This window comes from Lagopus muta, chromosome 3 (assembly GCF_023343835.1).
Source record: "Lagopus muta isolate bLagMut1 chromosome 3, bLagMut1 primary, whole genome shotgun sequence".
NCBI lineage: Eukaryota > Metazoa > Chordata > Aves > Galliformes > Phasianidae > Lagopus > Lagopus muta.
In genome coordinates this window covers 4,700,993-4,717,233 of record NC_064435.1, presented here as the reverse complement: position 1 = coordinate 4,717,233, position 16,241 = coordinate 4,700,993, and the positions used below count along the sequence as shown (strand labels likewise).

The following is a 16,241-nucleotide window of genomic DNA, read 5'->3' as shown; positions in this document are numbered from 1 at the left end:
ATTAACAGAATCATCTGTTTATCAATCAAATGCAACTCTAAGGAACCTCACCGGGAAGAAAGAAAACTCAGATTTCAGGTGAGCAATTAAAAACTGCAAAGCCTACGTTTGCTTCCAGGTCAAAGTCATGATAGGCCAAATATTGCTAAGCACAGAGCTAAATTCTGACAGAATGAGCTAATGCAGAACACAGACTTGGGAAGGAGGAGCATGTAATGTTAAGTAGCACACAAAGCATGCACAAAAGAGACCAATCAAGCCCAATAGTATATTCCTTAAAATCTCTGTAATTTTAATCTTAGATGTTCTCTCTCAAAAAAAACAAAAACAAACAAACAAAAAAAAAACCTGTCCACTATGAAACTCTTCTCATTTCCCTGCTCAAAATAAGAAGTTTCCATCTTCAGAAGGCTAAGATCTTCAACAGAAGAACAAACAGTATTTACTCCAGGGGAACCCCTCTCAAAGTAAGCATAGTGCAGGTTCCACCCACGTAGCTGTTCTTTCATCCTGCTGCATTTACTTTTCATTTGGCCCTCTCAATTATTCTCTTTTACTACTTGCACGAATCCATCTAAAAGGCTCAGTACTGCAAGTGTGAAAGTAAGACTTTGAACCTAAAATGTTTAGAAGGTACAAATCCTTCAGTACATTTCAACAGAAAAAAAAAACAAAGCAGTGGATTCACAAAGGATCACTTTGCTATAGAGAATACAATATAAGAAAGCAATATGGTGAAGAACTGGCAGTTCCCTGAGCATACTCCACTGGTAACCAGTTCTTTACAAGATCAGCTCTTCCCTTGATCTTGCTTCACTTTTGTTTGTTCTACAAGTCCAAATAAGGAGCACAAAGAAATATTTGCGAAACAAACTTTTGTTTTTCAATCACAGAATGCAGCGTAATGCGGAACAATAAAAGCAAATTTCACTCATTTTTGTGTCACTTACCTTCACATGACTGAAGTCCCCACCTTTGCTGCTTTCTTGAGGGTTAATGGGTTTAGCCTCCACTCTTGGTTTGACAACTTGCCGAAAAGGACTGGAGAGTGGAAGTCCACTAACACTGATTCCATCTAGAAAAAGAAGAAACTTTTTTTTTCCTGCTTTACATTGCATTGTATCCCAATAAATCTATATTTCCCTTATTAAAAAGAGAGAAACTAAAAAAAAAACAATATTTTATACAACATGGCAAAAAATGTTTTAAAGATTATTTCACTGTATCCTTCTACAGAAGCCAAAAAGTAAACAGGAAAACAACTAAGCCTCTGTGAAACTCACAGGAAAATAAGGAAATCAAATTTGAAAAAACATAACAGCAGTGTCAGAGTTCACAATATATATTTAGTTTTAATATTTGCAGTATTAAAAAGCACAAATATATAATTTTTGTGCTGCACTATCATAATGGTTCTAGTAAACGTTTAATACCATTTAACAAACCCTATATTACAAGTATATGTTTTACATTAATAATTAAATTATGTTTTGTACTAAATACTGACAAGAAATATATAAAATATATAATATGTATATATTTTATATTTCTTACATAGAACAAAGAATGGAAACTAGGCTTTACATTCTAACAGTCAACATAAAGCTTAACAGAAATAGCATTTTATGTTGCTCATAAGCCTGCATAACTTGAAGGTTAAAGAAAAGACACTATCATATTTGGTTTTGTCTGTCTACTGAAGCCATATGCTAAACACAAATCCATTAAAATAAAAGACAACTACCATTTAATAAAAAAAAAGGAACAATGAGAAAATCTAAAAAAAAAAAAAAAAAAAAAAGAATTTTAATATAAATTAATAACTATACTTACAGTTACCAGTTATAATTTGTTATTATATAAACTTACATCCAAAGTCCAAAGAGTAGGACTTTGCTTCTACACTGTGCAAAACACGTGCAATCCAGAAATACCAATTAAATACAGACAAAATCTCACACCTCAAAGAACACATAACTACACATAGGGGAAACACCAAATTACTATGGAATCACTGAATCCTTAGAGCTAGAAGGGACCTTTCAAGGTTAACTAGTTCAACTCCCCTGCAATGAACAGAGACACCTACAGGTACTTCAGGATGATGAGATCCCCATCCAGCCTGACCCCGAATGTCTCCAGGGATGGAGCTGCCATCCCTCTCTGGGCAACCTGTGCCAATGCTTCATCACCTTTATTATAAAAACAAACACAAAAACCAAACAGACTTCTCTTTTGGAAACTGCCCTTATCAAAGCATACTTGCTCAATCATATACCAAATCCACGGATAACTTCAAATCTGGACTTGTTGCATATACCTTTCTCCAAGGCTCAAATCAGAAGAGCAAGATCAAACATTTTTTTGTTTGTTTGTTTTTGCTTCATTAAAATCCTATTTCACAGGCATTTCAATAAGAAAACAATGGTCAATTTCCATATTTCTCTCCTTCCAAATTCATTAACTGAATTGTTTAAAAATACACCTTAATTCAGCCTTAAATATAGAACATTCTGACTAACATAGGATTTGAAGACATTGATTTGGTAGACTTACTTAACTGTCAAAGAACTTACAAGTATTCCACAGATAATGAAATTGGATCAAAGTAAAAACCTTAAGTGAAAACAATGACTTTTTTCTCAGATATTTCCACCAGCAGCTGCCAGAAACATCATCTGCTCAATCAAACCACAGCATTCAAGATGTCTTTAAAAGGTCAACAACCTTTATGGATTCCAGCAAAAGCTGTATTCATTATACATCGATGTGGGCAAACCAAAAGAGCACAAGGAAATCACGCTGTACTACTCTGAAATTTATGCCCCAGAAGCCTCGTTCTTCTCACAGATTGAATTTTTCTATTAATCCTTATAAACGCTCGTATTAGAAGAAATATTTGTTCCACATGAGCTCGCTCCAGAAGATCAATCATCAGCATCTAACTGACAAAAAAGCCCGATGCAAGTGAGATTAGCAAAGCTACAAATGGAACAGACAATCCTGTGACTACCCTGGAAAACTGAAGACAAAAATCAGCTAAATAGTATTCCTTAAAAACATTCAGCAACAGTGAAGAAAGCCTCTGCTCTGATAGCTACATTAAATCATGCCATTTCTACCCCATGAATACCAGGGAAAAGGAAGGGATATAAGAGCAAGAACTTTGCACGGGATAACTGTTATTTTACTTTTAATGTGCATAAGAGACAGTTAAACACCAAACACTTCCAGACCAACTCTTGGCATCTCTTAAAAGTCAACTGAGATCAGAACAAATTCACGTACTAGACCAAAGTTTGAGACAGTCATACACTAGGACATCCAAGCAAGCTTTCCAACAGCGCTGATGGTAAGCACACTTGAGAGCTTAGAAATCCATTATTTTTAAAGAAAATTTAAAGATTTATCCTGAAGAAAAATAGTATTTTAAAACTGATTAATTTCATTTGTTCTGTAATTAGACCAAAAGTTATTTTGGTATATAACTGCACAAAACAAAAGGAAAAGAACCAAACATGAAACATCCTCAATTTTCACATCAGGCCCAAGGTTTCCCTTATTTGAAGTAAGGAAACACAATACCTAAAACAACAGATTGGACAAACAAGCAATATTCCCATTAATTAGTCTTTCAAAACCCCATTTTATTCTCATTTTTCTTCAAAACAACTGAGACAAACTTTTGCTTACATTGTTTCAATGGAAAGGGAAGAATTTTTTCATCTCTAAACTCAGAGCAAAAGTAGGTAGGATAACATAGAGAACACTGCTTCAGGCAAATCTTAAGAGGAAAAGTCTCAGGTTATCACAGGAGTATTCAAACTTTAATTTCAAATCATGGCACTATGACATGATATACAACAGGGCCCAGTGCCAGGCCCTGTGTCATACTCCAAATGACTCACCCCTTCACAACTCTATGCCAGCCTGACTGTGCCAGGTGACTGTGCTGCCAGAGGACAAACATAAACAACATTCCAGTAATGTTTTTAAATTTATTTTGCTTTTTCAGGCATGTGACCAGGCTGCAAAATTTGTTTGGTATTTTACAACCTGATCCTTTGCAATGCATTCAACAGTCACCAGAGAACAGGGAAACACGTTCTATCAAAAGCACTGCTATGCTGCTGAACTTGGTGACTGCAGGTGAAAGAAGGTAATAGATAAATTTAAATAAGTTTACCAGAAGTTTTCATTTACTTCACATTTATATTTTCTGAGTTGTCAATCTGCAAATACACTTCATTTTCTTTCATTAAGTTTAGAGATTTGAAGATGCTACGTCCTCCAATCCTCCATAATGCCAATCAGCTTGAGAAGCCTTTCACTATAAAAAGAACAATTGTCTTGCTACTTGGTCCAGAAATCTTTCTGATTTGTGGAATTCATATTGAACATCTCCATGGTAACAGCACATGACCAACACTTTTTCCATGGTAACTGTAAAAAAAGCAGCTTGCTTTTCCAACATCACAGTCATTGCTGTCATAACAGAGTGAAATCTCTTCCCAGCATTTCCTATCTCCTCTCAAATTTTAAGTAAATTGTCAGTTTAACTTCATTAGCCACTTTTGCACTACTCTGCACAGATGAATCCTGCAAAGTCACATAACTGATCAAGGTAGAGTTTACTAAGGCAGTTCATCATAAAGATTTACAAGCCAGTGACCGAAGTGTCACAGAAGGAGCTGCCACAGGGCAGCTTCTCTTCAGTTCAAATCCACAGCCCTGCTGCAGTGCACTGCTGTGCAACAATCACTGGCTTTGTGCAGATGACCGAAGTAGATAAGCTTCTGAATAAATACACCATAATTACGGTAACTGCAAACTCTATTGCAAGCAAACAGCGGGCACAGGCCGAGAGAGGAGCAGCAGAGGGACTCCAGAACTGAGGAGGTGGAGGCAGAAGGGGCGCCAGGCCCACAGGAAGGATTCCCTTGTAGCCCCACAGAGTCCACCTGGAGCGTAATCTTCACCCTGCCACACATCTCTACCCTGCAACATGGGAGAGCCCACACCACAGCAGGGAGACACGTGAGGTGGATCGAGCTCTCGCAGAGCTCAGAGATCAGTGATCAGCAGCGCACAGCTGATTTGAAGGCCTGTAGTTAAGTGATGTTCCCCAGGGGTCTGTACTGCATCCAGAATTGTTCAACATCTTCATCAGTCACCTAGACAAATAGAGTCCCCCCCAACAATTTAGCTGATGATACAAGGCTGAGAGGAGCGGCTGGCACATCACACCAGAACGCTGTGCTGCCATTCTAGGACGCTTGGACAGAGCGGAGAGCTGGGCAGGGAGGAACCTGATGAGATTCAGCAAGGACAAGTTTAGAATCTCTACACCTGAGGAGGAAAATACACATACATCAGTGCATGTTAGGAACTGACTTGCTGGAGAGGAGCTGTGAGGAGAAGGACCTGGGGATCCTGAAGGACACCAGGTTGGCCATGAGAAAGCAGTGTGCTCTTGTGGCCAAGAAGGCCAACAGTATCCTTCATTAAAATAGTGCAGCCAGCAGGCTGAGGGAAGAGATACTCAGCTTGGAAAAGACTGAGAAGGGATCTTATCAATGCTTACAAATATCTGATGGATGAGAGACAATTGAACGAAGCCAGGCTCTTTTCAGTGGTATCCAGCAACAGGACAAGGGCCACAAACTCGAAATTCCATCTGAACATGAGGAAAAGATTGTTTGAGCGTGACATTTGAGTGTGAACAGAACACATTGCCCAGAGAGGTTATGGAGTCTCCTTCCCTGGAGATATTCTAAATCCACCTAGATAGTTTCCTGTGGAACCTACTCCAGGAAACCAGCTTTAGCAGGAAATCAGAATAGTTATCTCCAGAAGTCCCTTCCAACCTCAATGATTCTGATGCTGTGATTTCTGCAGCCCTCAGGAGCCCTGCAGAAGCAGGATGTTTCTGAAGGGCTATAGCCCAGGACGGGTCCTGCTGGAGCAGGGCATCATGAGGACAAAGGAGTGACTGAGAGGGGATGCGATGGGTTGAGCCCAACACCCATCCCATCCTCCGCAACATCTGGGGGGTTGGACAAGAGGCAAGATTGGGCCTGGGAATGGGAGAGAAAGATCCTGTTTTGATTTTTTGTTCTCAGCAACCAAATCTGTCTTCATAGAACCATATCATAGAACAGCCTGGGTTGATAAGGACCACAATGACCATCCAGTTCCAACCCCCTGCTATCTGCAGGGTCGCCAACCACCAGACCAGGCTGCCCAGAGCCACATCCAGCCTGGCCTTGAATGCTCCCAGGGATGGGGCATCCACAGTCTCCATGGGCAACCTGTTCCAGTGCGTCACCACCCCCTGTGTGAAAAACTTCCTCCTAATATCTAACCTAAACCTCCCGTCTTAATTTAAAACCATTCCCCCTTGTCCTATCACTATCCACCCTTGTAAATAGCTGTTCCTCCTCCTGTTTCTATGCTCCCTTCAGGAATTGGAAGGCCAGAGCCTTCCCATTTTCAAGCTAAACAAGCCCAGTTCCCGTCAACCTTTCCTATTATGTTTTAATTAAGAAATTGATTTTCTTAAGGTTGACACTGTTTTACCCATGACAGCAATTGTTAAGTGATCTCCCAACCTTTATCTCAATCCATACACTTTTTCATCTTGCTGTTGCCCCCATCCTGTTGAGGGAGAGCGGGCAAACAGCTGGGTGCACGCTTGGCCCTCATCTGAAGTCATCCTACTAGAGATTAAAACCAAGAAAAGGACTGTAGTAACATCTTTATCTGTGAGTACTTAAACAGAATGAAATTATAACCGAAGAGATTAATCCAAATGGAATTTGAACATAGAACATGAAAACTAAGTGTCTTCTCAGCCAAGATATTTTTTTTTTCATTCTTCTGACAAACATGTGAGTGCGACAAATTTGGAGTAAAAAGCTTCTCGATAGGCAATTGCTCTTAAGAATATTGTAAAAATTTCAAAATACTTTCACCACAAAGAGAAAATACTAACCTAGTTCATGACAGGAGATAGAGAATACTTGCCAAGCACAAATACACTTTCTTTTTCTTCAGAAAAAGAACAAGTGATCTTGCATTCTGTTGCAAGTGAAAATTCCGCAGAATTCTAGGAACTTGCAGTCCCCAGACGGAGAAAAATATTTTGCTTTTGGCTGGAATAGTCAATTTTCTTCACTGTAGCTCCAACTGTGTTATGTTTTGGATTTATTATGAAAATAAGTGTTGATATTACCCCAATGTTTCAGCTGTTGCACAGCAGTGCTTATATTATGACAAGGACTTTGAGATTTCTTACACCACCATGCCTGCAAGGAGCTGGAGGTGCACAAGGAGCTGAGAGGGGATACAAACAGGACACTTGAAACTGTCCAAAGGGATCTCTCATACCACAGGGCATCGTGCTCAGCGATAACAACTGATGGGGGTAACGGCGTACGTGGTTGCCTACGGGGTGATAAACCACAACAGACAAGTAGGAAAATGATACAAGAACAGATTGTGTCAGAGACCAGAGAACCGTGCAGTATTATCTGCTTCACTCTTCACAGTACAGATGGGTGATAAGATGCAGTTCCTTCCCTCTTTTTAACACACTGAGCACCAGGCACCACAGGTAGCAGTATTCCAGGTGATGCTACAAGGAATGCTTTAACTCACTGGCTCCAAGGGCCAGAGCACAGACAGCACACAGCAGAGCGAGCATTCCACCAAAACTCCATTACAGTTGATAAGGATAAAAGCAGTAATTAACAATAGGAAATGCAGAACAAGGTTACAACTCCTGAGATTGTTGAATTAACTGAATTAGCACTGGAATGCTGAACTCAGTAAGAGTGTAAGTGAAATGTAAAGAAATGCATAATCAAAGACTAGAGTGTATTTTCGCACACTACATAAGATGCTGAAGTAAATAACCTCCGTGAAGAAATGGCACAAGAGGGAACTTAGCAGGATGATCAATCAATTAACCTGCATGTTCTAATAAGAAATGTATGACTGCTTGTCTCATATCTGTCTTAGCTATTTTCTTCGCAAAGATCTGGGGTCTAAAATCATAGAATCATAGAATCATAGAATCACTAAGGTTGGAAAAGACCTAAAAGATCACCCAGTCCAACCGTTCACCTATTCCCAATAGCTCCCACTAAACCATGTCCCTCAACGCAACATCCAGTCTTTCCTTGAACACCCCCAGGCTCGGTGATTCCACCACCTCCCTGGGCAGTCCATTCCAGTGCCTGACCACCCTTTCTGAAAAGTAATACTTCCTCATGTCCAGCCTGAATTTCCCCTGGCGTAGCTTGAAACCATTCCCCCTGGTCCTATCCCTAATGACACGAGAGAAGAGGCCGACCCCCAGCTCACTACAACCTCCCTTCAGGAAGTTATAGAGAGCAATAAGGTCTCCCCTGAGCCTCCTCTTCTCCAGGCTGAACATTCCCAGCTCCTTCAGCCTCTCCTCATATGGCCTGTGTTCCAGACCCCTCACCAGCTTCGTTGCCCTTCTTTGAACACGTTCCAGGGCCTCAATATCTTTCTTGCAGTGAGGGGCCCAAAACTGGACACAGTACTCGAGGTGCGGCCTCACGAGTGCTGAATATAGGGGAACAATCACCTCTCTGCTCCTGCTTGCAACACTGTTTCTGATGCAAGCCAGGATGCCATTGGCCTTCTTGGCCACCTGGGCACACTGTCGGCTCATGTTCAGCCGAGCATCAATCAATACCCCCAGGTCCATTTCCTCTACGCAGTCCTCCAGCCACACCGCCCCAAGCCTGTAGCGTCACCTGGGGTTGTTGTGGCCGAAGTGCAGGAGCCTCTTACTGTATGTTTGTGTAGCAGCTGGTACAACTGACACAAGCTGAAGGCCTTCAGCATTAACATACTGTTAAAAAAATAACCTCTGTAACAATCAAATTATGAGATAGATGGATTCAAAGGCCGTTGGAAAAGAAAAAGGCAGCTTGCCTTCTGTAGATATTAAAGCTGGAATTTAAGAAAAACTGTAAGAAATTCTCAAAAAATTAACAGTTTTTAAAATAGGTTGCTGATGAATTCAAAAGGACAGAAGCATTCATCAATAAAGACTCATTTACTCCGATTAGAAGCGCAACTAAAAATGAAAATTAACATCGAAGTTGAGACCAAAAACTAGAATTAACCAAGAAAATATTCTGAATGATTAAATGCAGTAAAAACAACTAAAAGTAATAACACACGTGATAGTACTGAAATATCTCTTAGGACTTCTGACATCATCAATAAAATGATTATCCTAATAGAATTACATGGGCTACTTGATTTTTCAGACCAGACAAGACTTGAAACCAAGTAAGAAATATCTACAAGCCTTGTAAGAACATTAAGTGAATAAAATCTAGCTATGAAATAAAAGCAACAAAGCAATTCCAAAATAGATGCAAAATAGTCTCATATACCAATATTAAGAACACATTCAAGATCACTGCTTTTAGAAACACACTATTATTTCTCTGCAACCTTTTCCTCCCCAGAGAAGAGTGACTTAAGGCACAGTTTTGCTTCTCTTAGCATGTAGTTAGTTCCTTTGATGAGTTTATGTATTTAAATAGTCTCACATCTGTCTTTAGGTCCCCTATGCACAGAATGAACAAACACTAACACTTCTGCATAATGAAGTATTTGTTGCAGTTTAATTTACTTCACAAAACATTATCCTCATTTAATAGAAGCTTTTTTCAAAGACTCCTTCCCACTAACAAGTTACCAATTATAAAACAATCCAAAAGAGCAGCTATTGTTCTTGTCCTGTTTAACATCAGGGAAAAAGGAGATATCAGAAATTAAACTATAAAGACTTGGAAGAAGAACTAATTATATTCACAACGTGAACATTCTGTAGAAATCCTTCATCTAGCAGCAGGGAGACACCTTACTGCTGAAGCTCCTTAAGCCAGGCTGTACCAAGCAATACAGTGCTTCCTCAAGTCTTACTGAGTACAACTGCCTTGGAATTGCATTAAATACATACACAGAATTTCCCGACCACAGAATCAAGAGCACAAATGGAAGGAACTCTGAACTCAGCACAAGGAAGATTTGAGGTGTTCAGAAAACCTTCTAGAGATCTCTGGAAACTACCTTCAAATATAAGCCTTGTTTTCCTAATTTTAAGTAATAAAGAGTCCTAAGAACATCTGCCCAGCTGATCCAACTGCTTGCAAAGTAATTATTTCTAAAGATAGGAAGGAAATGCCGTGGGCTAACCTCATTGCAGCCTTTCAGTACCTAAAGGGAGCCTACAAACAGGAGGGGAGCCAGACGGTAGACAACAGCAGGACAAGGGGAAATGGTTCTAAGTTGAAAGAGAGAAGATTTAGGCTGGATGTCAGGGGGAAGATCTTTACAGAGAGAGTGGTGAGGTGCTGGAACAGGCTGCCCAGGGAGGCTGTGGATGCCCCATCCCTGGAGGTGTTCAAGGCCAGGTTGGATGGGGCCCTGGGCAGCCTGGTCTGGTATTAAATGGGGAAGTTGGTGGCCCTGCATGTGGCAGGGGTTGGAGCTTCATGATCTTTGAGGTCCCTTCCAACCCTGGCCATTCTGTGATTCTGTAAAAGCAAAACAGATTGTGACAGAAGCACTCAATGGCAGGTTTTAATGGGCACACATACTTCTGTGTTATTGGTGTGTTACAAGGCTATATTCATACAAACCCCAGTCCCAGAGTTGAAGCCTATACAACATAGAGAACGGCCAGTTGCTGGCATAACAGCTAGGGTCTTATGAAACTCAGTGACTGGGCTCAGTCACTAAGACTCAGTCACTCAGTGACTAAGATGTCAAGTGAAATTCAGCAGAAATAAAAGGGAAAAAAATCATAGCCTTATATGTGAAATAAGAGACTCTCAGAATATCATTACTGCTCTGAAGCAAGATTGTAGAGCTGTGACTCACAGATTCATGAACCCACCAATGAACGTTGAACAACAGTCAGAAACCAGTAAATAAGCTGTGCATTATTCTAAGGCAAGAAACAGAAAACAACAAGGAGCATCGTTTGGTCACTACTGAAGTACACAGACTGCCTTCCAAATAGCATATACAGACCTCTGAAACGATATAGAACCAAGAGCATTCCAGAGACAATAATGCTGACAAACATATGGAACTCTTCCCACAACAAGGTCAGCAAAGCCAAACAAATCTTTACATTGAGAAAGAGACCACCGTAAAAATAACACTGGAAAAGTGTGTAGCATCATGAGCACTGATAAAATGTTTAGAAGATGGACTGTTACCTGCTTCTCAAAATACAAGGAAATATAAACTATTGGACGGACACCAGTAGGCTGAAAGCTGACAAAAATAATTTAGCTGTGCAGCTTCTCTGCACACTATGAATAGGTCTGGCAGAGTGCAAAGAATTTTACGAAGGAGAAACACACTGAGAACGCAAACAATGCCTAAAAAACAGAGAAATTGTACCAGATTCTGGATTCAAACACAAAGGAAAATCACATACATGTTCATAATTTTCCCTATTTTGTACCCCAGGCATCTGCTCTTAACCATTATCACAGCCAGGATATTGGACTAGACTGTCATTGATCTGATCCTGTACAGTCACTCATGAGTTTTTGTTTCCTTTAATCTAGAAGAGCATCTAACATTTTCCTTTACCAGACAGTATACCATCAACACACAAGAATTAGATCAGCAATTTGATTGATAACTTAGTTTATTTTCCAATTGGATAAGTGTATCATCAGAAATATCTGTAATTTGTCCTTTCTGCGCTGCGTTCTGATTATAAACAAAAGGAAGCAATTTCAGCAGCAAGTGAAAACAGATCAAAGTAACAGATGCCCCGCTAAGGGCATTACTTTTAAAAGACACAAGTATTTTGATCATCACTGCAAATCTGGTCTAATCTGGTCTTCAAAAGCAAAAGATAACATAGCTACCGTAAGATTAAAAGACATGTTGTAATTGCCATTGACCTTCTTAGTTTTCTGTTGTACTTCATAACAGGACATTACCTGCTCTTTCAAAATGTGTTGTATTTGTAAGACTTCAGAGAAATACATAAAAATTACAGTAGTGAGTGAAAATATTAATGTACATAGCATTTCTAGTAATACCTTTGAAGTACAGGTGGTACCTGTCACCTAGACCCTAACAGACCTTATTTCTTTATCATTACTGAAAAAGGTTGACTACCTCCTGTCTGCAGTTGGACAACATCTCAGAGAAGCTCCAGACAAAAATAATAAGGGAAAAACACTGAATGAAATTTTTTTCCCCATAGGTGGCCGCATAGAAGTTACATACATATTATTTAAAATAAAAATAAAAACTGTTCCACAGCTATTTCAAATCAGTAACAAGGAGGAAGTAATCACAGAATGGCCTGGGTTGAAAAGGACCACAATGATCATCGAGTTTCAACCCCCTGCTATGTGCAGGGTTGCCACCCAGCAGACCAGGCTGCCCAGAGCCACATCCAGCCTGGCCTTGAATGCCCCCAGGGATGGGGCATCCACAGCCTCCTTGGGCAACCTGTTCCAGTGCGTCACCACCCCCTGTGTGAAAAACTTCCTCCTAATATCTAACCTAAACCTCCCCTGTCTCAGTTTAAAACCATTCCCCCTTGTCCTATCACCATCCACTCTTGTAAACAGTCATAAAGCGAGTTAACTTCTTCTGCAGTGTATTTTGTTTGTACCTTATTTCATCCAAAATACTGCCCCGCATATCTAGCTTTCAATTACATCTGGAGATTTATGAGACAGGGCAAATAGCAGAAAGAAGTTTGTTTTTTTTAAAGTTACAAAAATAAACCAAGAGAACTGGAACTAAAAACCATAATGTCTACCTTTACAATACTGACTTTCATAATTACTTTTTAAGTCACGTTGATGACATCGATCAAATTTCTTCTCATACCCATGATTCAGATTTCTTTTCCATTAACGCCAACTAGAAAGATAATTCCAAACAAAACTGAAGCTAAACTTACATTTTGAATCAACCAGCCTACGCAATTTCTATACAATGTAATGGACAAGGAATTGAATTATGAGCTCATAAAAGCCCTTAAAAATCACCAAGCAATAAGTTACTGAAATTTCCATGGCAATATCATCTGCAAGGGAACATGAAGACCAGCAGTTCAGGGATCTGCAAGAAGCGCAGTATTTTATGCTCCTAAAACAGTAAAATAATTCAATAGTTCCCCTATACTCTACTTCTGTAAATTTGTTTCATAAAATTTGTGCTGCATAGAATTACATTTCCTATAAAGGACACTTCTCTAAACCTCAGTTCCTGCGTATCCACATTTTCGTCAGAATTTCAGGGTGCTTTCCTTCTTCCTTCCATCAAAAATTTTTTTCAAGCCTTTGCACAGTAATAATTAAGAAATGGAGTCCTGCAAAGTAAGTCTTAGCATAGAAACATTACATTTTCTGTTTTGTTTTGTTTTTTAATCTATTTTACACTCAGAATGTTTAAAAAATAATGAAATAATTTCAACTTTTGTTTAAAAGCATATGCAAGGTGACTCACAGAACTCAGTCCTTTCGGCTTTGATTAAGCTATGCATGCCATTTCACTGCAGTTTTTCTACATTGAAAAATATTTGTATTGTAATTATTGATTACACAAACTGTACACCTAGAAGTGAATTCAGGGAAAAGTTGAGGTAATTATTACATGGTTCTCTTTAAGATACACAAATATTATGTTTTATCAAGTAATTCAATTACTGTAAATATATCAGACAATGGAAGAAATACAGAGTATAGCAATTACTCCAGTAAGACCGTGTTCATGATAGAGGAAATCCTCACTACAAGTGGTGACCACACTACTGGTGCTTGTAATATGGCATCATTCTAATACACGCAAACATCATTCTTTCCTCTTCAAAAAGCTATGAGTTTAAGCATAAGAAAACAGAAATATTTGAGGGATTACACCCTACAAACCAGTATGACTCTTCTGTCAAAACTATCAGCCACTATTAACAATTCTACAATCCTGTAAAATGAAATAACCAACTTGATATTAATTGCTACATCTAAACATCTAAAAGATATTTACAAACTGTTTTTCTCCATCAGAGAACAATCTCTATCAAGAAAAATTTTAAAAGAGCAAGATGGTCTCATGTCAAAGTTTGGTCAAGCTGTCACAAAAATTCAGTCTTCAATCCATAATCTTCACTGAAGAGCTGCTTCTGCATTACAAGTTATAAATATTAAAATATCACACGCCGTATTTCAAAGAAGAAGGGCACAAGGACTGGACAACTGCTTCTCAGCAGCTCACAAAACGCTGCTGAGGAAGAGGAAATGAAGAACTCACCATCATTGAGATCTTGCAGAAGATTTTCTTGGCACGAGAAGTCCAGCTTCACTTTAATGTTTACAACAAACGTTGCGATCTTCCCAGGTCTCAGAGGAAACTGGGAGAGCGTATCTTCTAGCTTCCAACTCAGGAAGTCTCCATACAGCTTCTCTGTATTAAAATAAGCAAAAATTTTAAGATTATGATCACCGTCATTAAGAATATTTCATTTTGTAACTGTTGTGCAGAGCATTAACTGATTTCTCATTTTCTGTTTAAATTCTAAGATATTTAGACATAAGGCATCAGAAATGATTGTAACACTAGAAGGCATCAGAGATATTACAGCAACTGAAAGGATCACAAAACTGAAAATATAAATTTAGGTGAATAAAAACAGAAAAAAAAACCAACATATATTATGCCATAGGTAGCATTAAATATAATTTCTGAATACTCAAAGATATAGCTTGAAAAATTCACATAGCTCTGAATCTTCTAGGCTCCCACTTAAGAAATGGCACATTAGTGCAAAAAAAAAAAAAAAAAAAAAAAAAAAAAGCATTAAGATATTACACCAAAATAAGTAAGTTACAATTCTGAAACACTTGTGGCATCACTACACAGTTAGTTAACAAGCAACAAAGAAGACAATGAAGGCCATCAGCATTCAATTATTTGTAAAGAAAACAAAGTCCTTCCTCTAAACTGGGAAGCACAAAGTATGCAACATTCAAACATTAAGAATAGCACCAGGTAGGAGTAGTTTACTTAAAAGATATGGGTTAATAAATGATTTATCATTGATTCTCATGACATGCAACAAGTCATTATTGGTTCTTCTTTCCTAAGCCTGAAACACCAGAAAGTAATAGGAGGAAAAGAACAAAAACAAAGAACATCACTTATTGCTCATCTGCAATAGATTGAGATCCTTTTACCATTCATGCAGCCTCCTTAGCATTCCAAGAACAACAAATAATCCACTATGAAGTAAAGAGCAGCAGAGGTCAATGCCACTTCAGGAAGAAGGGTGAGTTGCATTATTTCAAGTTGAAAGATATGCCAAAAACTGAACTCAGTGCCCCATCCCCAGAGGTGTTCAAGGTCAGGTTGGATGGGGCCCTGGGCAGCCTGGTGAACTATTAAACGTGGAGGTTGGTGGCCCTGCTTGCAACAGGGGGGTTGCAGTTTGATGATCCTTGAGGTCCCTCCCAACCCAAGCCATTCTATGATTTTCTGATTAAGTGCTTTCAATAAAAGCAAAAAAGCTTTGGTATTCTGTCAAGTTTATGAAGTTTACATAAGGGATTTTTATTTTTTTTATTAGACAAGGTTTCTGAGTACTGGAACAGCCTAAAACAGCTGCTCTAGATGTAGCAGGTGGTGACTGCCTTTGCATCACTTGTTCACCTGTTTCTTTTTTCTTCTTATTACAACCCGTGATTTTTCTCACCTTTGCCCCTGCAGTTCTCTCCCACATCCATGGCAGCAGGGAAGAGCAGGTGTGCAACTCGGTGGGAGTGAAACCACCACATCCATAAGTATATATAAATATTAATATCCACTAATATTTGCAAGATCATAAAAAGGTGAGCACTGGCACGAATGTCTACGTATGTAACATAAACTTGATAGTTAGACTGGGAGCATTTCAGAGATATTTACTGATTTATAGCAACACATCACAAACGCCAGCAAAAAATGCTGACAAATTATTCTAAAGGCTCACTGAAAAAGCAATGTTTTGCACAAGGAGCAGAGAAAGTCACAGAGCTCATTTCTGCTCTGTACCATTTACAAGCAAGTAAGTGTATTGGCACTTCAGGGCCTTTCCAGTCATCATCTTTAAGAAAACAGTGGGAAGACTGTTTCAGCTACAGTCTAGATTTAATGATCTAACAAGAATA

At 39.1% G+C, this 16,241-nt stretch overlaps 1 protein-coding gene across 7 annotated transcripts in view; it reads right to left on the bottom strand.

The window, feature by feature from the left end:
- TRAPPC9 (trafficking protein particle complex subunit 9) overlaps positions 1-16,241 on the bottom strand; it is a 474,287-nt gene that overhangs the window by 386,864 nt on the left and 71,182 nt on the right. For all 7 annotated transcript variants that reach the window (XR_007376065.1, XM_048940414.1, XM_048940418.1 and 4 more), the window contains 2 exons: positions 14,350-14,502; positions 951-1,075 (listed from right to left, as the gene is read on the bottom strand). Coding sequence is in view for 6 of the 7 variants with exons in the window: in XM_048940414.1 (XP_048796371.1) it covers positions 951-1,075; positions 14,350-14,502 (278 nt within the window). In the remaining variant the exon portion in view is untranslated. The remainder of the gene's footprint in view (positions 1-950; positions 1,076-14,349; positions 14,503-16,241) is intronic.